The sequence below is a fragment of the Atractosteus spatula genome, chromosome 17, assembly GCF_055471065.1.
Source record: "Atractosteus spatula isolate fAtrSpa1 chromosome 17, fAtrSpa1.hap1, whole genome shotgun sequence".
NCBI classification, from domain to species: Eukaryota; Metazoa; Chordata; class Actinopteri; order Semionotiformes; family Lepisosteidae; genus Atractosteus; species Atractosteus spatula.
In genome coordinates, this window is record NC_142722.1 from 5,318,034 (window position 1) to 5,340,176 (window position 22,143).

A 22,143-nucleotide genomic window follows, 5' to 3' on the forward strand; every position below is an offset into this window, starting at 1 on the left:
ATGCAGGGAGGTGTTGTCAATCTTGGGTGTAAAAAACTCTTAACTCTTAAAACGTGTTGCAAAGTTGGGAGGAAGCAGGTTAACGTAGTGGGGCAGTAAGGCTTCAGCAATCGACTGCTGGTGGCAAAAAAGGTAACGACTCACAGCTAGCCAAGAAACAACTGAGCAGCCAATTCTCCAATTACTTTTAGTAATTGACTATGTATAAAAAGGGCTGTGATTCCTATGTGGTTCACTCAACATAGACGGAAACGCCCTCGAATTAAAGCTGACTTTCTGCACGTTAACCTCATAGTCATTGTTTCATTTCAAAACCAGTGTGCTGGAGTACAGAGCCAAAACATCACAAATTGTGTCACTGTCCAAATACTTACGGACTCCACTGTATTCAAGTTCAAGTTTATTGTCATTATACTCATGCACAGGTATATGGTATAACGAAATGCTATTTAGCTGGCTCTCAGACGATAAGCAGTACGAAAAAACAACAATACAATTGTATAATAAAAGAAAGACAGAGACAACAGGTAATGTGCAAAAACAACATCAGATGTGCAAAAACATGCATCAACAGAATGAAATAAAAGGATAGAAAATGATGGGGAGTGAGCTTTTTGCCATGTAAGGTAGAGGTAGATTTCAATGTGTGAGTTTTTGGTAAGAAAGAAGGCACTGTGAGGTTCAGATCATAGATGAGAGGCTGGGAGTTTAATAGTTTGATAGTGTGGGGGTAAAAACTGTCTCTGAGTCTGGTAGTCTGGGCCCGAATGCTCCAGTGCCGTTTTCCAGATGGTAGAGGGTCATACAGTCTGTAGCTGGGGCGTGTGGGATCTTTGATGATGCTTAGAGCTTTCCTCAAGCATCATCTGTCATAAATGTCCTGGATGGATGGGAGGGCAACCCCAGCGATGGACTGGGCAGTTTTCACCACCTGCTGTAGGGCTTTGCGGTCAGCAATGCTGCAGTTGCCATACCACACTGTGACGCAACCTGTCAGGAGGGTTGAGGTTATTCTCCATGAAATGGCTGGATGTAGCAGTATTGATCTGTATTCAGTCAGGTACACCTGCCAAGACTGTAGATGTAGATGTACATTCAAGCCAGAAAGATGCCACCCACGTTCTAGTCTGTGGGAGCCTACCTTTTTTGAATGAACCTGGTCAGTAAGACGTGGGGCACATCGAGTATAGAAGATGGATCAAGTTTTGACCTCTGTCAAATGATCTCTAACCTATTGTAGTTGAAGAACCCACCTGCTTTAAGTGGTGAGAGTGAAGCTGCTCCATGCATTTGGAAATGGAATGATTTAATGGTGACCTGGAGAACATGCTCTTGAAGCTGTAGCTGCTGTTGTCAACTCTCAGAGGCATCTGGGCCTAATGCACCAATTCACATATCAAACACTTGCAGAGAAGGGGAAAAACAGTAAGGTTTTCATCTTTAACTTTATCAGGGAAATGTCGCGCAGGATTTAAATTCCTTCCTTGCAGCTTTTTGGAATGCGCTGCAGGGTCACAGGAGGAAATCTCGGAAGACAGTTGTCCTGGGTGGAGAGGTTAATTAACCGGACAGTCAGCTCGGCTTTCGCGTGACTTGACCGACAAAGATGCAAAAAAACCCTACAGGAAATTTTGAGCGGAACGTCAAATGAAAACTCCCTTTTTTCTGGTCCAAATGTTTTGTTTTTTAAAAAAAAAAATTACTTGGTTAACTGCTGTGCTAGATTGAACATTAAGGAAGTGAGTCAGCCTTTTTCTTTTTTAATGGAGAGCCCGGCGTGAAGTGAAAATGTCAGCTTTGGCATAAATAATGCAGAAATGTCACCGAGGGAAGGTTTATAGTAGAGCACAGCTTTTAAAGAGAAAATGCAAAGCAGTAAAACCTCCCAGCATGCAGACAGAGGCCTGCGTACTCTTTAGCTCATAATGTGTTTACTCAGTTCTTCATTCCCCAGCTCAGAAGCACACAAAATTGAGGCTGAAAGGATTTCTGAACTTCAATCTGCTCGTTTCTCCACACCTGTTCCTTCCATTTTGTGGGACAGTTTGGTTCAGGTAGCTGATATTCGCTCCTTTTGCAGTTTTTCGTGCATTTCGCTTCGGTTCGAAGTCCTAACCTTCGCCAAAAAATGTAAGAAGTTGAATGGTTGGTTGAACTTTGAGTCGTGTTCTTGCAAGAAAAGACGGGTGTAATTGTCCTGACACGCCAAATAAGATTTTCATTTTCTACTTTTTATTTCTCCAAAATATGCATATGCATTTGTTTCCTTCTTCTGGTCTTCCCTGCATTGCTTTTCAGCATAATTCAGCTTTTTGTGGGGGGGGTTCCTGAGGGGAAACATTCTAATGCAGATCTATAAATTCAGCCAAGGAAAAAATTGTTAGGATTGAATTAACATAATTGTGTGTTTTGAAATTGAATCAGTGCCGTTATTAAAATTTAGATGGCTTTGTTTTTGTCCAAATGCATATGTTCTCAATTCTTATTTAATTTGTTTGTGATGAAAGCTTGATAAATGTGTCTCTTGAACTTCTCATATTTCCTCACAGATTTTTATTAATTTTGTTTATCATCTTGATTCAGTTCTTAGGATGTTTTCTTACCTAGCACTGGAAACATTAAATATTGCTGCTCGTATTTTAGTCCCAGAGCAGGCTGCTCAAGGGCAATGGGTTCCAGAACTTGAGAGTCACACTTTTATTCACATGATGAGCTCAGTGAGCATTGATTGGAGGGCCAATGCAGCTCTCGCCAAAAACACTGCAAGATCTCAACTTGCATCACTGACCAGAGAAGTGACATCACTACAGCTGACAGGACTGAGAGATCACAGCAGAGTCACACTGACTGGAGGAGAGACACAGCTCTCACTGACAGCACTGAGAGATCACAGCAGAGTCACACTGACTGGAGGAGTGACACAGCTCTCACTGACAGGACTGAGAGATCACAGCAGAGTCACACTGAGTGGAGGAGTGACACAGCTCTCACTGACAGCACTGAGAGATCACAGCAGAGTCACACTGCCTGGAGGAGTGACACAGCTCTCACTGACAGCACTGAGAGATCACAGCAGAGTCACACTGACTGGAGGAGTGACACAGCTCTCACTGACAGCACTGAGAGATCACAGCAGAGTCACACTGACTGGAGGAGTGACACAGCTCTCACTGACAGCACTGAGAGATCACAGCAGAGTCACACTGACTGGAGGAGTGACACAGCTCTCACTGACAGGACTGAGAGATCACAGAAGAGTCACACTGACTGGAGGAGTGACACAGCTCTCACTGACAGCACTGAGAGATCACAGCAGAGTCACACTGACTGGAGGAGTGACACAGCTCTCACTGACAGGACTGAGAGATCACAGCAGAGTCACACTGAGTGGAGGAGTGACACAGCTCTCACTGACAGCACTGAGAGATCACAGCAGAGTCACACTGACTGGAGGAGTGACACAGCTCTCACTGACAGCACTGAGAGATCACAGCAGAGTCACACTGACTGGAGGAGTGACACAGCTCTCACTGACAGTACTGAGAGATCACAGCAGAGTCACACTGACTGGAGGAGTGACACAGCTCTCACTGACAGCACTGAGAGATCACAGCAGAGTCACACTGACTGGAGGAGTGACACAGCTCTCACTGACAGCACTGAGAGATCACAGCAGAGTCACACTGGGTGGAGGAGTGACACAGCTCTCACTGACTGCATGCAAGCATCCGGCATGCCCTAGCAGCTGATGTATGGCAAGCAGAGAGTATTCATACAGGTATAGGCTAGTTAGGCCTGCAGCACTGCTGTGTGACCCTACTAGGGGAACCTCCATCTTTATTGGTTAATAACAGGGGTGATATCAGCACTTTTGAATTTGAATTTTGAGTTGATTTAATCAGTTCTTAAAGATTCAAACTGAATCCATCAGTTTTTGCAAGGAGACCATTACAGGCGTGGTCCACACTAATTAATGGAGGTGTAACTAGTGGACATTTTTCCATTTTCCCAGGATTACTTTAAAACCTTCTACTAATTTGCATGGTCAGGAGTCAGAGGGCCAAAAACCATTGTGCTTGGAGTATTTTATTAAAAACAAAACGTGAAATTGCAAGTAAGGAGCTCTTTGAGAGAGGTGAACCTGCCGGGCGGAAATGTGCGTTGTTTAGGAGGTGGCGTCTGTCCTCCGATTGTAAGCCAGCCTCTCTCTCTGATGGCAGGCGGAGAGTCGTATTGGGGGAAGCCGTTCAAGGACGAGTTCCGGCCCAACCTGTCCCACACTGGGCGAGGGGTGCTCAGCATGGCCAACTCCGGACCCAACACCAACAAGTCCCAGTTGTAAGTCCATCCGTCGCGCTCCGTGCTCCACTGGAAGAGGCGACAAACTCAAGAGGCGTAGGGAGAGGGAGCGTACCAGCTGGCAAATGGCAAGGGAGCTGCAGTCCCAATTCCTCAGATTGGTTATTAAATATCGGTAACAGAATCAATTAATTGACTGTATTGAAACATTTTACAAGGTTCGAATTGTTCACAAAACTGTGATCTTTGTGAAGTCGCCAAGTTATCGCAAACCCCCGGTTTCTCCACAGGCAAGACTGGGTGAGAGTTTGCGAGAATTGTGACGTGTAGCGGCCCTTCCCGCTCACTAGTCACTGTAATGACTAATGTAATGAGATTTCCGAGGGAATAAGTACAAGTTGCACAGCCGACATTTCACCACGGAAATGTTCCGATCTGATCTGCGTGCAGAGTTACCAGGTAAGTAGTATTTGTCGGCAAAACCGTCTCGATGTCGAGAGCAATATTTCTATTGGATTAAAATGTGTTCCAAAGCCTGCTTGTTTAAAATATTGTAGGGCCTTTTCACCTCACCAGATGTTTTGCTGTCTTGTTCTGAATCACAGAACAATGGCGATGCACATACACATATTTCAACTATTTTGTGATGTAAATTGGAGGTTTTATAAGTTACTGTGCACATTTTACTTGTATTGTGGTTTGAAATGCATTCGTCAGTGCTATTTTTTCCTAATCCAGAAATATAAAACGAGTGCTGCAGTTCCCCTTTAAAAACATCTTTGTGTGAGGGAGGACCTGGGAGCCATGGTGGACAAAGCAGATCTATTCATTGACGCTGTTTTTTTTTTTTCAAAAAACTGCCATCATTACTGATGAGTCAGTCTTCCTAAGAGAACAAGCTATGATTAGAAGGTAATTTGTTTCCTCTCTACCTACCTGTCACACGGTAACAATGGAACATGCTCAGGGAACATTGTTCTTGGCTTTTTATTATGTTTCCAAAAGTGGGATGGGGGGGAAATTAAAATCCTCAAAAAGCTATTTATATGGTGTGGCCCAGGGTCCCCTGTTTTTAGAAAAACGTTTGAGATGGAGGGAACGGTTGAATTACTCTTAACACGTTGAACATACCCAACGGTACATAGCAAGTCCTTCCCTCTAGTTCATCCCTTTCTAAGGCCGGTTTAGATCTGTAGGCATCTGGAGCGGTATCTCCGTCCGTCTGTTTAGGAATGCCCTTTCTTATTTTCCTCATGCAGCTGAGCCAGAACAGGAAAAACAAAAGTGCCGTAGCTGTCCTGTGTGTGTGTGCTTTTCTTTCCCCACCCAAGACCATGGTTTTCTGAAGGGTGGGTTTCTGCTGACGCCTCTGTTCTGCGCCAGTTCAGTGCCACCTGAAGGTGGCAGCATGGAGGAGTGCTGAGGGCCCTGGCCTTCCTCCCGGAGGGTCGTGGGTTCGAATCCAGATGGAGCCGGGGGGTGGGACGCCGTCGTCATGCACTCGTTCACTCGGTTCCCTCCAGTACGGTAAAAGAGCTGCTATAGGTGTGGGCCTCCAGGTCAGGACTATGTTCGCAATTGAGCTGCCGTGTGGCTGAATATAATTGAGCCACCGTTCCATTCTGAGCCATTCTGTAGTGTTCCATCCCTAGAACAGGTGTGTTCTTCTAGCACACTTCTAACACCGTCCTCAGTTCTAGTCCTTAATTTCCCACTCCTGACTGAATATAGCAGCTCTGGAAGATCACTCATTAAGGGGAAGATGAGTGATTAATAATAATAATAATTGCTTACACTTATATAGCGCTTTTCTGGACACTCCACTCAAAGCGCTTTACAGGTAATGGGGATCCCCTTCACCACCACCAATGTGCAGCCCCACCTGGATGATGCGACGGCAGCCATAGTGCGCCAGAACGCTCCCCACACATCAGCTGTCAGTGGGGAGGAGAGCAGAGTAATGAAACCAATTTATAGATGGGGATTATTAGGAGGCCATGATTGGTAAGGGCCAATGGGAAATTTGGCCAGGACGCCGGGGTTACACCCCTACTCTTTTCGAGAAACGCCCTGGGATTTTTAATGACCACAGAGAGTCAGGACCTCGGTTTTATGTCTCATTCGAAGTATAGTGTCCCCGTCACTATACTGGGGCATTAGGACCCACATAGACCGCAGGGTGAGCACCCCCTGCTGGCCCCACTAACACCTCTTCCAGCAGCAGCCTTAGTTTTTCCCAGGAGGTCTCCCCTCCAGGTACTGACCAGGCTCACACCTGCTGAGCTTCAGTGGGGCTGCCAGCTGTGAGATGCAGGGTGATATGGCTGCTGGCAATTAAAAGGGAACTGCATCACTATTCTTATATTTCGGGGCTAAACAGAATCAGCACTGATGAATACTTTTCAAACCACAATGAAAGTAAAATGGACACGGTAACGTGTTAAACCTCCAACCTGCATCACAATATAGACGAAATTTCCAGGTATGAGCAGTGCCATATGCTGTGATATCTCAGAACAAGGTAACAAAACCTGTGGCGAGGTGAATCGGCCCCATTACATTGTAAACAAGCAGGCTCGTGAATACATCTGTTTTTAATCCGATAGAAATATTGCTCTCAACAGTTTTGCCAACAATAACCACTTACTTGATGTTGGACCATTTCTACAGCGAAATATCTGCTGCACAACCTGTACTTATTTGCTCATACATCTCATTACGTTAGTCATTCCAGTGACTAGTGAGCAGGAAGGGCAGATTTTACGTCGCGATTCTTGCAAACTCTCACTCTAACCGTGGAGAGATCAGGGGTTTGCGACAACATGGCGACCATACAGTACTTTCACAGAGTTCACGATTTTGTGCTTAATTTGGAATTTGTTAAAAGTTGTGATACAGTCAAATAATTAATTTTGTTACTGAGTTTTGATAAACGGTCGGAGAAATTGAGACTGGGTCGGAACACAGCAGCCTGTGTCCTCCATACCTAAAGAAAGTCCTTCGGTGTGTCAGCTCTGCTGCGATGTTCTTCCCAGATTAACGCTACTTCTGTCTCCTGCTTCTCCCCCAGCTTCATCACGTTCCGGTCGTGCACCTACCTGGACAGGAAGCACACGGTGTTTGGAAGGTACTTGCCCCGCCTCTTCCTGTTTTTGGCGTAGCTTTTGTGTGGGTTATGGGGAAGTGCGGAAGGGAGAGACAGAGGCTAAATGAGACATCACTCCCATTGTGGCCCACAGTCAACAGTGGCTCTTGAGACCTCAATCCCAGTCTGATTATAATTTGCTCATCATTTCCCCTGCTGCATTCATTGCGATAGGATCTTTAAAAGGAATCGGACAGGTTCATGTTTTTCAAATCAAATCAAAGTTTATCAAATGCACAACAATACAGCGTCCAGCAGTAGTTGCTTGCAATGAAATGTCTTTTGTGCGAGCTCACAAAAATCACAAGAATCACAAATATCAGAAAAAACACAGAAATCACAAAATTGAGGTTATGAAAATAAGGTTACTTAATAATAGATGTAATAGAAACGGAATAAAATTTAATAAGTTTTTGTTAAATGTCATTATAATTGTCTTCAGGACCTTCCTAACCACTGTCTTAAGAATCCTCAAGTCCTGGGTTCAGGTTTCTCTCCAACAGAGTTATTCACTAATGTGTTAAGTGTGCTCAGTGTCATCAAGCTGTGCTTATTTGTCAGCGGTAACTTTTCTAAGAGTTCTTGAATACTCCCTCATCCTAGCACGTGGTAGTAAACATTTCCATGGGGTCATCTAAGAGGTTGTGTGGACTATCTTTTGTTTGTTTTTTGGAGCTTCTTTATTGGTGTCCCCTTGTGTGTGTTGCGCTTGAGTCAACCCTGGTTGTCTTGGGCCGTTAAGGCCTAAAAGCATTAAACAACAGGAGATACCCATTCTGTTTTTCTCGGTTGTATTCTGGGATGAGCTGCAATTCTGAGGATCCCCTGGGGCCTCTGGAACTGTTTGTATAACAGCTTACATAACAAGCTTTTCTGATAGTATTGTTTGCCGTGTGCATTGTCAGAAATGATTGCTGTGATGCCCGTCAGAGGGGTGGCCTGTGTTTAACGTGCACAGAGCTAAACTGGGAGAGGGCTTCCTTGGAAACAGAGGTCAGACTGGTGTCCTCTTGAGTCACTTGTATTGTTCCTTCTGTTTGTCAGTCGTTGCCCTTATGTCTCTCGGCACGTCCCCCATACCTCCTGGAAAAAAACCAACAAGCTTGTCCGTATGTGAAAGGAAGAAAAGATGACATTACATTCTGCTCAGGCCAGCTATTCTAGGAAATAAGTTACCAGGAATTAAAATTTTACACTGAAACAGAATTTTAATATGGCCTGCAGGCAGTGAATAAAGTTGTTTTACTAGAGACTGAGAAACCTGTAATATGCCAACTCATTTTTGTAGGTTCTTATTAAAACTAAGGAATGTTGTTTTGGAGGTTCTGAGCTCCTGGGGCAATATTATGAGTGCCACCAAAAATCCCCACAACTGTCCGAGACTAGCGTTGCTGTGAAAGATAGCCCCAGCTCCAAAACTGTATTTTAGAAGTTTAAAAGCGTCTGGTGTTGTAGAGAAATGCATGCTAAAACTTCAATACGTGTTGAAGAAAATTGGGAAATTTTCCAGGATGCCTTTTTTATGTTATGTCGATGCCTTTTGATTGACATAAAGAAATCTCAGCACTGGTCTGTCTTAAATCCATGGCAGAAGCTGTTTAACAAATGCAGTTCGTTCTGATTGTTGATGCGTATCTAAGAAAAACGCCTGAACTTTACAGCATGATGAAAACAAGGTGTGAAATTTAAAAACACAAGTAGGCAATCTTTCTTTTTTTGAAATTGTGATACAGGGCCTGTCTGTGGAGAGAACAATCTTGCATCACTTAACACTGAAGGCTCTCACAGCAGGAGGCGGCTGAGGAAATATAGCAGATGAGCCGCAGCGTATACATCTATGTTCCGCGAACACAAAGCTAACAAGCCTTAGTGAAGGGGCTCAGTATGAAGTGCTTGAAACTCAAGCTGCAGTCTGTGAATTAGCAAGGAGCTACAACTTGGCAAGCAAAGTTATCCATTCAAAAAAAAAAACAGGGATGGATTATGTCACCCTTGCCGGGAGAAGGTTCTTCTAAATTATTTTTTCTTTATGTATTCAATGCATTTTAATCGGGACTTGCACTTGAAATACAGGGAACTGTGGAAAAGTAACAGTGCACACACCCCATCCAGTATTCTAAAGCAATATCACACATTTAATTTACAATATACAGCAAGTGTAGTTAATGAAGAGGACGACAGTAGTTCAAGACCTAAAAAACAAGCATGCACTAGAATTAAAAATGGATCCCCCAGTCTGGGCTTTCCTTTGTCCATCTCAACAGGTGGCTGCATTGCTTGCAACGCCTCCTGCGTCTTTGTGATTCATTGCTGCAGTCTATTAGTAATAAATAGCTTGTTGCACCATCACATCATCAAGACACCCCCCCCTCTGAATAAAATCAATAAAATACTGGCATTACTGCAGCAAACAGCAGCTCTTCTCTTGACTGCATCTTACAAACAGCAAACAGCAGTTCCAACCCACGATAAGAAAATGCTGTCATGTACTGCTAGTGAGAAAGAGCTACAAGGAAATGCAGCTGGCTTGCTTTTTTCATAATCCGTTTATAATTAAACCTGAGCTCCCTTAAGATACAGTTATTGATCGTCTGCAGTGATTGGAGTGCTGTCAGGGACTGCCGTTTGTGTGTACTGTGTACATTTTTCTGTGTGTGCTTGGAAAAACAGCATCAAGAGCTATCTAGGGCTGTTCCTGGTTACCAGGTACTCTGCGCTGCCCGGGAAATCTTATCTTAAATAAGAGTCAAACATTGAACAGGAACAATGGAGCTGTGTTAGATGAAGAAAACACTGGACTCACCTGGGCTCCAGCAGACACAAAAGTGAGCAAGCAGTGGTGTTAACTGACTGATGACATGGTGGCCATTTAAAGTCAGCCTTGAGGTGGGTTTCACCCCGAGATGACTTGTCTGCAAAGTTCCTCCTTTGTTCTGGGGGTTCAGCAGCTATATCACCCTGCCACTCATAACCAACAGCCCACTGAAGCTCAGCAGGTGCGAGCCTGGCCAGTAACTGGATGGGTGACCTCCTGGGAAAGCCAAGGTTGCTCCTGGAAGAGGTGGTAGTAGGGCCAGTAGGGGGCGCTCACCCCATGGTCTGTGTGGGTCCTAACTCCCCCGTATAGTGACGGGGGACACCATACTGTAAAAAGGCGCTGTCCTTCGGATGAGATGTAAAACCGAGGTCCTGACTCTCTGTGGTAGTTAAAAAATCCCAGGGCGTTTCTCGAAAAGAGTAGGGGTGTTACCCCAGCGTCCTGGCCAAATTTCCCATTGGCCCTTACCAATCATGGCCTCCTAAGAATCCCCATCTCTGAACTGGCTTCATCACTCTGCTCTCCTCCCCACTGAGAGCTGGTGTGTGGGGAGAGGACTGGCGCATCATCCAGGTGGGGCTGCACACTGGTGGGGGTGGAGGAGATCCCCATTACCTGTAAAGCACTTTGAGTGGAGTGTCCAGAAAAGTGCTATGTAAGTGTAAGGAATCGTTGTTATTATTATTAGCAGCAGCATCAGCTCATGCTTTCAGGGTAGGGGGGCGGCCATGCTTATTTTCTGGGCTTGATGTGATTCATTGGGTTCGAAGCATGCACTTTCATGCATCTTCTCGAAACCAGGAGCTGGGCTGTCTGATTTGCTCGTGTGAAGCCCTCGCTTTGCTGCAGATCCTGGGCTCTGAATGTTGTGATGAGGTGCCACTGGGGTCCGTGTGGAGGCGTTGGCACCGAGCACCTCACACAACCCGCGTGCGTGGGTTCTCCTGGGCTGTCCTGTGGAATGCCCTGACCCCACGGGCGCTGGGTGTGCCGCTCAGCTGGGGGACAAGAAAAGGGACCTTTTTTTTTTTTGTCACGTTCTGAGCAGAAGAGTCGCTCAAAGTCGTCGGCACTTTGCTGAAACGCCATCAAAGAAGCGGATCTTAAAGTTGTACTCCCCGTGAACCGCTAAAGACTACATACAGTAAACCCCAATATCATCCGTGTTTCTGAAAGTAGCGGTAATTGTTTAGGTTAGGCTTTGAAGTGTGCAACTCTTTTAAAAAAAAAAGCACCCAAGCTGTAGTTGGTGGTACTGAGCTGGTTTGAAGCTGAATCTAAAGCTGTAATTATTTTTAATTTCCTGTAATCTGCTGTAAGCATCTGTCAGCAGCCAATTGTGCCATATTATAAAAGGAATAATAGGTGCCACATGGCTCACAGCAAACATTTCCAGGCTGCTGTCTTGCTTGTTAATGTTCTGCAGCAGTTCCTGAAGTGCAGGTGGGGACAGGATATGACATCAGCAGGCTGAAAGGCCACTCTGCTGTTCCCTGGGCATTTGTGTCCATGTGCGTTCCAGCCTACATGCAGGACTACCACACTGGGGAAAAGGTTCAAAGGTTAAAAAAAAATAAAGCGGAAGCTACAATACGGTGGCGCAGGTCCAAAACCACTTCACAAAGCTGAACAGGGGGGAGGGGAGGCTTCAGAGGATTTTACTGTAGGGGATCTGGTCTAGGGGGAATGTCTTCATGTGCTGCCTTGGAGGTCCATGTGCTTGATCACAGCATGGTAAAAGAGGCCTCAAGAGGGATTGTTTACGGTCGGATTTGTAATCACTTCCGCTAGCCATATCACCCTGCAACTCACAACTGGCAACCCACTGAAGCTCAGCAGGTGTGAACCTGGTCAGTACCTGGATGGGAGACTCCTGGGAAAAACTAAGGTTGCTGCTGGAAGAGGTGTTAGTGGGGCCAGCAGGGGGTGCTCACCCTGCGGTCTATGTGGGTCCTAATGCCCCAGTATAGTGACGGGGACACTATACTTCGAATGAGACATAAAACCGAGGTCCTGACTCTCTGTGGTCATTAAAAATCCCAGGGTGTTTCTCGAAAAGAGTAGGGGTGTAACCACAGCGTCCTGGCCAAATTTCCCATTGGCCCTTACCAATCATGGCCTCCTAATAATCCCCCTCTATGAATTGGCTTCATCACTCTGCTCTCCTCCCCACTGAGAGCTGATGTGTGGGGAGCGGACTGGCGCATCATCCAGGTGGGGCTGCACACTGGTGGCAGTGGAGGGGATCCCCATTACCTGTAAAGCGCTTTGAGTGGAGTGTCCAGAAAAGCGCTATATAAGTGTAAGAACGTATTAATTATAATTATTATTATTACGGATTGGGTTAGCACTTTTAACCAGGAAAAAAAACCGAGGAAAAACCAATCCCTATTGTTCGAAATTGAACAACCAAAATGCTCAAGATGCCTACAAGACCTCCTCATCGTGCATCCACGCTTGAAGCAGTGGGCATGCGTGCCAATGTAGTTTTAAGCAAAGGTCATAGACGAACCTCTCCTACTGGTTTCAGGATTGTATTCTGGTGAAATCTTTCCAACACATTGCGTACGCCAGCACACAAATGCAGCATTCTGAAATGATTTACCAGAAAGAAAAAAAAACCCTCTTTCACAACCGGGTGTGATTTTTAGAGAGGCCCAGGCCCTTTGTTCCAGACCCCTGTGAGAACTGGCGACTGCGTGCCTGCGCTGCAGGTCTGGAATTCCGGAGTCTGGGTGCGATCCAGTCGCATGGAGCCCGATGCCCTGAGACAGGTTTACTCACCCTCTCGGAGAGGACTTGACACTGCTGTGTCAGACGGAGGGAAAGGGGAAGCTCCGAGGCCCTTGCAGGAGAAATGCGGGATTTTTGTTTTTCCTGGCTCACAGTGCTGGCAGTACCAATATAATAACTCTGTTGTTTCCGAACAGAAATTCTGCACAAAAAAAAAAGATGATGTGGTTATTTCCTATAGGAGAAACTGCCTTTAAACGTGAAGCTGTACACTGTAGTGACCTTAAAGCTCTAGTCTGTTGCATTGTGCTTTGTGTTTCAGTTGAAGTCTGAGTCTAACGCAGAACAGCCTCAGACTGCATTAGGCAGCAATGGACAGCAGTCGGTTTATTTGGGTTTTGAATTAGAAAGCAGTGCATCATGCGGGAGAGATGCCCTTCAGTGCATTTTCCTACTCTGAGTTACTAGAAATTGCAAACAGGAGAAGAGAACCTTTGCTTCATTTGTGATTAATCTGTTTTAATTAGAAAATTGTCCGGCATAAGTAAAATGTCCAAATGATGATGGGATTTACTAATCCAGTTTTCTTGTTTGTTAGTTTTGCATCAGAGGATAGGGTCTAAGGTTGCCCAAGGTTTCTACGGCTAAGGATTTAGTGTACAAGGGAGGATCCAACCCAGATAACCGTGACAAATTAAAACTCTGAACATCTGCTTTTTTTTCCCTGCTGCAGAGTTGTAGGTGGTTTTGAAACGCTCACTGCAATGGAAAACGTTGAGAGTGATGCCAAAACAGACCGTCCAAAGGTATGAAGCCATTGATGGATGCTTTTCTAAGAAGCTGCTTCCAGGTTCTGTCGTTGAAATCATTAATAGATGTGGGTGGAGTATTTGTGCTTCCTTGTTCCATTTCTGACATTACTCAAATGTTTAATTCCAAAGTGCAGCTCATTTCTCATTAATGGCTGTTGTGTTTTATTTTGTAATAAAATGAATCAGGTGCATCAAGCATGATTATATAAGAATGTAACTTGCTTGCAATTAAAATGATCTCAGAGATTTTAGGGAGTCCTGCCATTATGTCATTTAACTGTGCAGTTCTTTTATTCAAATATTTCAATCACAAAGGCAGCTTAAAGGAAGCTAAAACATATGTATCCAGCAGGGCACTCTTCTCTCTCAGAAACATGTCTTTTTCAGTGTTTGAGCTGCACTGGTAGGTAGTCGGTTGTTGTGAGTCTTCCAAGAAATCAGCTTATGCTGTTGGACTCGGAAGTCTTTTCTTCTGGGGACTGGGGGAAGAACATTGTCCTGCAAATCGAGAGCTGGGAGTCGGGCTCAGATCCGGCACGTAGGGTGGTAGACTGAGGTGGAAAGTGGGGCGCTCTCGCAGGAACCCCAAGATACTGAGCCTCAACACCAGAAGACAGCTTCCATACTAGAGGAGCTCATCTAGCTCATTTGACCGGTAGCGTGGCTAAATGAAACCTTTATTGGACCTCGTAAGTCAAATTTTAAGAACATGGTCTTATTTACAATGATGATCTAGAGAGCACCCATTTTTACAAGGCTGCCTTTATCGATCTCACAAGTAAGCACCCAGAAAGCAGCTTCTGAGACGCAACAAACAAGCAAACGGTGAACAAACAAAATTTATTGAGTATTAATCCTTAGTTATGTAAAGCTTTCTGATTAATATTTGCAGTGTGCGCGAGTTGGGGGAGGGGGGCTGACAGAGGAACTCTGGCACATCAGCTGGGGGGGAATTCTGGGGAAAAAAAGACAACGGCCCTGTCAGAAAAAAAATACAGGGAGGGATTTTCTTTTCTATTTGAGAGATTAAATTCCACAAATCCCCCTGTTAATCCCTAGATAAGAGTATGTGTAGATTCTGATTGATTCCTGTGGTGTAAAATATTTTTTACCTCTCCCCCTCCTTTCCTGCCCCAGTCAGAGATCAAGCTCCTGAGCGCCACAGTGTTCGTGGACCCGTATGAAGAAGCCGATGCCCAGGTTGGTACGGGTTCTTGGTGGGTCTTCACCATGCTGCCTGCTAAGCCCGTTAAGCAGGCTTGCCCACTTCAGTGCCATCTTATTGTTTCGATATTTTGACTTGGACGTAGCTGATCCTGAAAAGTTCCAGTCATCGATACAAGTGACAGAAAATGCACTTCTCAAGAAGCCTTTCGTCCTGAATGCACGTGTCCCCCAAGCCAGCGACGTCTTTCAGTAATGGTGTGGGGATGTATCGCATACTGCGGTGTAGAACTTTGAGTGTGGTTGACGGAGATATTACTTGCTATAAAATATATCCAGATATCGGATGAACGTTTATGGCCTGTACTGGCCCGTCATTTTTTCGATAAACCATTCCGATTTCAAGATGATCGCGCACCTGTCCACAGGGCCTTTGTTGTCAATGATTTTAAACGGGATGATAATATTCTGTGTATCGTACGGCCTGCACAGTCCCAGACCTAAAAAAAATGGAAAATCTGTGGCTCAAGATCAAACGAAAATAAAGCCTGAAATGTCACTACATCTGCTGAACTGTTCGCCATTATTCACGACATCTGGGTCAACTTTGATATTAACTACGTCAGAAATCTGTACCGCACAATTCCGAGGAGAGTGCTGGCTTATATGCGTTCAAAGGGACTTTTAATAAAGTATAAGGCAAGTCTTCAGTATAAAGCTTTATGGTCCTGATGTTGTGATTTCCGCCATTTTGAAATTTCGCGAAGACTTCTGCGGTCGCGCCGCAGCGGTCCTCGGCTCGCAGTGACGCGGCCGGTCTTCTCCTGTGTCACCAGATCGCGGCTGAGAGGGAGAGGGATGTGAGGAAGCAGCAGGAGGAGGAGGAGCGCGCCCGAGTTACCGCAGCGGCTCCGAAGAGCGGCGCCGACGCCGCGCCCAGGACCTTCCGCCCCGGGGTGGGCAAGTACATCAACACTGCAGCGACGTAAGAACCAGCCGCGCCCCCCCGCGCTGCTCCGGGGTTCAGAGACCCGTCTCGGAGCTGGGAGTGCTGAATCCTGGAGCAAGATAATGATCACTAGTGCCATATTGGAAGAGCAGCTGCAACGCTGTTTTGTTTTTATACCGGGGTATAGAAACATCAGCACCAATGAGTGCATTTCAGACCTCAAAGAAATGTAAAATGTACGCAGTATAACCTCCAATTTACATCACAAAATATATTAAATTTTCAGGTAATGCTCTGTACCATGTTCTGCTATTCAGAACGAGGCAACAAAACGTCCAATATTTTGTTGCGTCCTTATTACACTGTAAACAAGCAGGGCTTGTGAATTCATCTCTTTTAATCCAAAAGAGATATTTGCCCTCAACTCAGAGACGATTTTGCCAGCAAAGACTACTTATTTGTTAGCTCTGCCTGCAGATCACATTGGAACGTTTCTGCGGTGAAATGTCCGCTGCACCACCTGCTTTTATTCGCTTGTAATTCGCAGTGCATCAGTCACTAGTGAGCAGGAAGGGCCGGTTCACATCGCCATTCGTGGGAACTGGAAGGCACGTCTGGCGACAACATGGCGACTCCCAGCTCTTTCACAAAATTCACAATTTTTGGCGTTTCATTCCAAATTTGTCATTTTTTTTTTCCTCTAATGTCAGTGAGTTCACTTTGTTACCAAGATTTAATGACCGGTCGGAGAAATTGGGACTGCCGCTCCCCTTTAAATTGGGAAATTGGGACCCCCAGGATAAGACATGGCTACACTCCTCTGGTCTGTGAGCTCTCTTCTTTCCCAGCAAGTACTGCACCTCTTGAGGGCATATTTGATGTTTTTTTCCTGTAGTGCAGAGCTCGCCCTGAGCAATCTCCTCCTCTCCCCCCCCCCCCACCTCCACCGGGTGCCCAGCCAGCAAGGTACAGTAGTGTTAGGTGCAGAGCCGACTCTCTCCTCCCCCACCACCAGGCAGGAGGGGGGAGTAGCTCGCTGGGTGTTTTATCCGGAACAGGAGATAAGACCGTGGAGAGGAAGCCAGGGCACGGTGTGGCCTGGCTTTTACCACAGCGGGGCATTGCTCAGAGGCAGGGGGCACCCGCAAGAGCCCCACGTCGCGCTGGCACAACAGGCTCTCATTAATTGCTTTTCTGCTCAGCGTGTGGCTGCCAGTGATAGGCACAGGGTGCAGCTGCGTGGACTGACTTGGAATCCTGCTCTTTTGTGTAAGAGGGAAGGATTCGGACTGATCCCGGGAAACACAATGTTGTTGTTGTTGTTGTTTTTTCCAAAAGATACCCACTCTGCTCGTCTCAGATGATCCGTAATGTTTTTTTTCCTCTGAAGTGAAGACTAAGCCGATCCCAGACTTTGCAGACAGTGTTGGAGGGCCGCTGCAAGGGGTGTTGTTTTTAATTAGCCATCTGCGGCCTCGTTCTGTTGAGCTCTGCTTTTTTATTTTTCATTTCGGAGCCGGTGCTCGGGGGCCTGAGCTCAGCTTGAGTCAGCAGGGGCTTCTGAATGAGACACAGACTCGGCGTGGCCTGAGGCCGGTCTTAGAGATCGCTGAAGGCTTCTGAATGACCCTCCCAGTCTCCCAGTACGCTTTCCTCTGAATTCCCTCACATACACATTTATATGCATCCATACTGTTCTGTGGAACTGTATGGGATTGCTTTCAATGTCGTGGTCCGAATTCTTCAGAGCCAGGGACATGCTGTTGCTCATACAGTTAAAAGGTATCTCATGAACCAAGGTAGGAGCTGATCTGTTAAATATCTGCTTTGGAGCCCCACACAGTCCTGACATCAGTCTGAGTGGAGAAATCCCAAAATCTAAATGCATGTGAATTGCAGTTCTTGCAGCAGTACTATAATAAAGCAATAATTTGAGATAATCCAAACTATCGCAGAGTTTCTGCCGATCTGCAGTTTGTATCTGTCCGCTGGTCATTAGTGTCCTTGTGTGATTGCTCACAGGGGCATTAACGGGGGGGAACAAGTGTGATTAGAAAGGGCAATTTGATGAGGCTCAGCTTTCGGCCTCTGGTTCCCAAACCCCAGTGCCGTTCGGAAGAGCCGGCCTGCTGTCCCCGTCTCACGGGAATCGTTGCTGTCTTGCAGGAAGCGTTCCGCCGCCGGAGCCGAGGGCGGCCCCTCCACCAGCGCCGCCGCGGCCAAGAAGCCGAAGGGAAGAGCCGGCTTTGGGGACTTCAGCTCCTGGTAGACGTGGGGGACGGGGGGGACGGGCGCGGCCACCTCGCGAACACCAAGCGGTACTTTGGGCACGCTCAAACTGGCGTCCCCTGGCGTCGCCACCCTGCACCCCCAACTCCGATGAACACAGGCCAGGGGTCACAGTGGAGCTGGGAGGCCATCACACTGCCCCCGAAACGGATGCAAAGGAAATTTATTCCATTTGACTTTTTTTTTAAAAAGGACTGGAGGCCAGGGGTGTGGAGGCCAAAAAAAAAAGAAAATCTGGAAATGGGATGTATTGCATGAAATATTTTGTTACTCTTGTATAATTGGAGGATATGGCCATCATCCATTCTGTCTAGTTTGGAAACCAAACTATTTTTTTTATTCCTTTATGTGTTTTTTTTCCCCGCAGTAAATAGAGGAAAGCTCTAATAAAATGACCCTGCAAGAGCAGACTTCTCTGAGGCTGTCAGAGCTGAGGGCAGAGGGGTACAAGCTGAACAGTCCTCAGGGGTCTCCGCACAGCCTGTTTCTGGGATGGGCATCTTTCCTGTGAAGCGGGCACACCCTATCCGTGCAGAAATGCTAGCAAGGGCGATTTTGTGGAGGAAATTCCAGATAGCCATTAGCAAGACCGAGCCACAGTTACCTCCGGTCCTCCTCCTGGGTACCGCAGCATTAAAAACTACTGCTGTGTTGGGCTGCGTCTGGTTAGAAACTGATTTTTGTCTCGAATAGCTTCCGTTACTAACTAATCAAGGCTGCGGAGACGTGTGCGTGTTTTATTTGTTGACGTGAATCTGGGAGATGAGGCGGAGGCTAGGTCTGCAGTCAGGGTGTGCATCTCTCCTGCGATCCACGTCGATCACTCCAGTTCTTGACGATTTTCTTTCTCAGCGCTGCCGTTTTGTTCTGGATTCCTGGAATGGACTCTCTGGGGGTTTCAGTAACGTATCTCCCCACAACCTTGGAAGTAATGTGTTCACGATAGCAGGGTTTTCTTGAGCTAACGTTTTCGGTTTTCCCAACAAACCAGTGCTTTCCTGAGCACCGCCACTGTCTCCGAAGAGAGCTCTCTCGCCGGACCGTTAGTAGCAGAGGGAGTGATTGGGACGTGGTGCTGCTCTCAGGGCACGCAGGTGCAGGAGACAGGGAGACCTTGTGTCTGTGCACCACATTGTTGGGATAGAATACTCACCTCTGCACACATCCCTTTTCTGTCCAGGCTTTTATATCCAGGGGATGATTTAAAAGTGTTTGACCATGTTTTGTTTTGTTTTTCTCTCCACAAAAACCACGTTTTTGTATTAAAGATGAATTTGCCAGCAAAATCCTGAAAAGGCTGAAGTGTTTTGTTTCTGAGCAGGAGAAGTCTCGATGTGTCGGAGGTAAGTCACCAGGCTGTGAAAGCCCCGTGTCTGTCCCAGTACACTTCCGCGATGCAGTTCCTGTCCCGCAGCTGCGTTCATCTCTGGCCTGAACGCCCCCCTCATTCTGTTGAGCGTCTCGTCGTTTCGGCAGAAGGGAGGGGAAATCGCGGTTAATCTTGGGGGAGTTTTGGAAAAGCAGCATAAAAACCAGGGCAGCACAAAGGAAGCGTGTGGTAAGAGCGCACCTTCGTGAGGGTCAGTCAGAGCTGTGGCACTGCTCTCTTTACCAGAGCTCGGTTTCAGGGGAACCCTCTGGCCTCCTCGGGGGTCACCGAACATTCACCGCCGACCCGAAAGCGATGGGTCCAACATGGCAGCCTCGGGGTTAAACGGGTTCAGGTGGGGAGCTGCGTCAGCATGTGTAGGCCGCAAAGGAACGGGTAAAGGTTTATTCCCCGCCGGAAAGAAAAAAGACGCAACGTTTCAGCTGTGGAGCCTTCTTCAGGTGGGGCGGAGAGAGGAAAGCAAATGGGGGTTGAACGATACAGGCCTTGTCCGCCTGGAGCGCCAGCAGGCGCAGGTCCCCACTGCGGCGAGACGAGAGCAGGGGGAAGCCACGCTGACGCATCGCGCTGCTGGGCCGCGGAGCCCGCCAGGAAGCTGGCGAAGTCGGGGCCCCCCTCCTCTCTCTGGGAGCAGAGGAGCTGCTCCAGGGCGGGCTGGAGGGTGTCCAACCTGTCAGGATTGGGAAAGGAGCTGCTCCCAGCCCTGCCGGGGACCAGTCTGAGCCCAGGGGATGGGGTTTCATGGATGGACACTCCTCTCAAAGCGCTTTACAGGTAATGGGGATCCCCTCCACCACCACCAGTGTGCAGCCCCACCTGGATGATGCGCCAGTCCGCTGCCCACACACCAGCTCTCAGTGGGGAGGAGAGCAGAGTGATGGAGCCAGTTCAGAGATGGGGATTATTAGGAGGCCATGATTGGTAAGGGCCAGGGGGAAATTTGGTCAGGACACTGGGGTCCCTACTCTTTTCGAGAAACGTCCTGGGATTTTTAATGACCAGAGAGTCAGGACCTCGGTTTCCCATCTCATCCGAAGGACGGCGCCTGTTTACAGTACAGTGTCCCCGTCACCATACTGGGGCATTAGGACCCACACAGAGACTGCAGGGTGAGTGCCCCCTACTGGTCCCACTAACACCACTGCCAGCAGCAGCCTGAGCTTTCACATGAGTCTCCTATCCAGGTGCTGGGCAGACTCACACCTGCTGGGCTTCAGTGGGGCTGCCAGCTGCCAGCTGCGAGTTGCAGGGTGATATAGCTGCTGGCTTCTTTATCCATCTGTCCGCATGGGGGGAAATTGTACCGCCAAGGCTTGTTAAATATTTACTCTGCTCTCTAACTTTTTGTAACGTATAATCCCTGCTTCAAATGACATGACCTTTTAGCTCATACATTTTATTTGAGAACTGACATTCTAAAAGAAAGCAGGTTCCGTCTTCTCTCGGCGTTTCTGCGTTTTCGCTCTCTTCCGTGTTTAGCAGGTAGTTCATCTTTCCGGCTCTCTCGCCGCTGTTGTGCAGGTTAAATTCATTTTCGAAAACTTGTCTTCCTTCTCATTTGTGGAACCAACGTTTCCCTTTTCGGTTCTCTGTTAATTACCGATTAATGTGAAACTTTTCATTCTCATTTTTTGATTGCTCTGTGGGCATTACATAACTCATTCTCGGCATTAGCTCAGCGTACACCGGGCGTTAATAGCTTTTGAGTCTATTGCTGCCGGAGGTTCAGAAATGCATCATGTTCTGTGCAGATTGAAAGAACTTTCAATTTGATTTGAAGAAAGTGAAACATTTCAGGTACTTTCCTTTTATCACAGCTCCCTTTCGGCACTGACTGAAGGTGAAGCACTGATTGCCTTTAAGAGGCGGCTGAAGGTCATTCCGTGCTGAAAGCCGACATGTTCCTCCTCTTCAGCGTTTCAGCGTGGAACGAGCCTTCTCTTCACCTCTTCCTGTGCAACCTGCGCAGGCTGACAGCCTCCTTACCTGAACACCTTGATTGCCTGAGCCTGGTATTCAAAACCACCATGCGTTAAAACAAACTGCGGCGCTGGTTATATTAAAAAAAAAACAATAATAAACTTTACTTATAGAGCACCTTTCATGCAAATAGCAGCTCAAAGTGCTTTACAAACCAAGCTTAAAAATAAAAACTTAAAATGAAGAGAGATACATTCAGTTGTAAAGGAAAACAGAAATGCAGTAATGCAACGTAAATGTCAGTTTAAAAAAAATGAAACGTTTTGGGAAAACGACGGTGCATCGCTGCCCATTGCCTTCGGGGGGGGGGAGGAATTCTGATCGGATGTGACTCCCGTGAAAACCGAGAAGAGAAAGCACGACCGCAGACGCGCTGTTTCTTTCTTTGTGGTGCGGAGCTGCAGCCCAGCCAGCCTGTTTCAGCTGACGCGCAGCGGGGGCCGGAGTGCTGGCGGCCTGTTCTGTAGCGCTGACCTTTTCAGGTTACAATGGGTGCGATTCGCTGTCGACACAGAAGGAACTTTCTGGGGGCCCACGCGGCCGGGGCCTGGGGCGTCATTGGCT

At 47.0% G+C, this 22,143-nt stretch overlaps 1 protein-coding gene across 1 annotated transcript in view; it reads left to right on the top strand.

Moving 5' to 3' along the window:
* ppil2 (peptidylprolyl isomerase (cyclophilin)-like 2) overlaps positions 1 to 19,495 on the top strand; it is a 67,747-nt gene extending 48,252 nt beyond the window's left edge. The window contains exons 15-20 of the mRNA XM_088936197.1: positions 4,221 to 4,338; positions 7,370 to 7,426; positions 13,729 to 13,801; positions 14,945 to 15,007; positions 15,808 to 15,956; positions 18,087 to 19,495. Coding sequence (XP_088792323.1) covers positions 4,221 to 4,338; positions 7,370 to 7,426; positions 13,729 to 13,801; positions 14,945 to 15,007; positions 15,808 to 15,956; positions 18,087 to 18,189 — 563 coding nt within the window. The 3' untranslated portion in view covers positions 18,190 to 19,495. The remainder of the gene's footprint in view (positions 1 to 4,220; positions 4,339 to 7,369; positions 7,427 to 13,728; positions 13,802 to 14,944; positions 15,008 to 15,807; positions 15,957 to 18,086) is intronic.
* Positions 19,496 to 22,143: the final 2,648 nt, after the last annotated feature.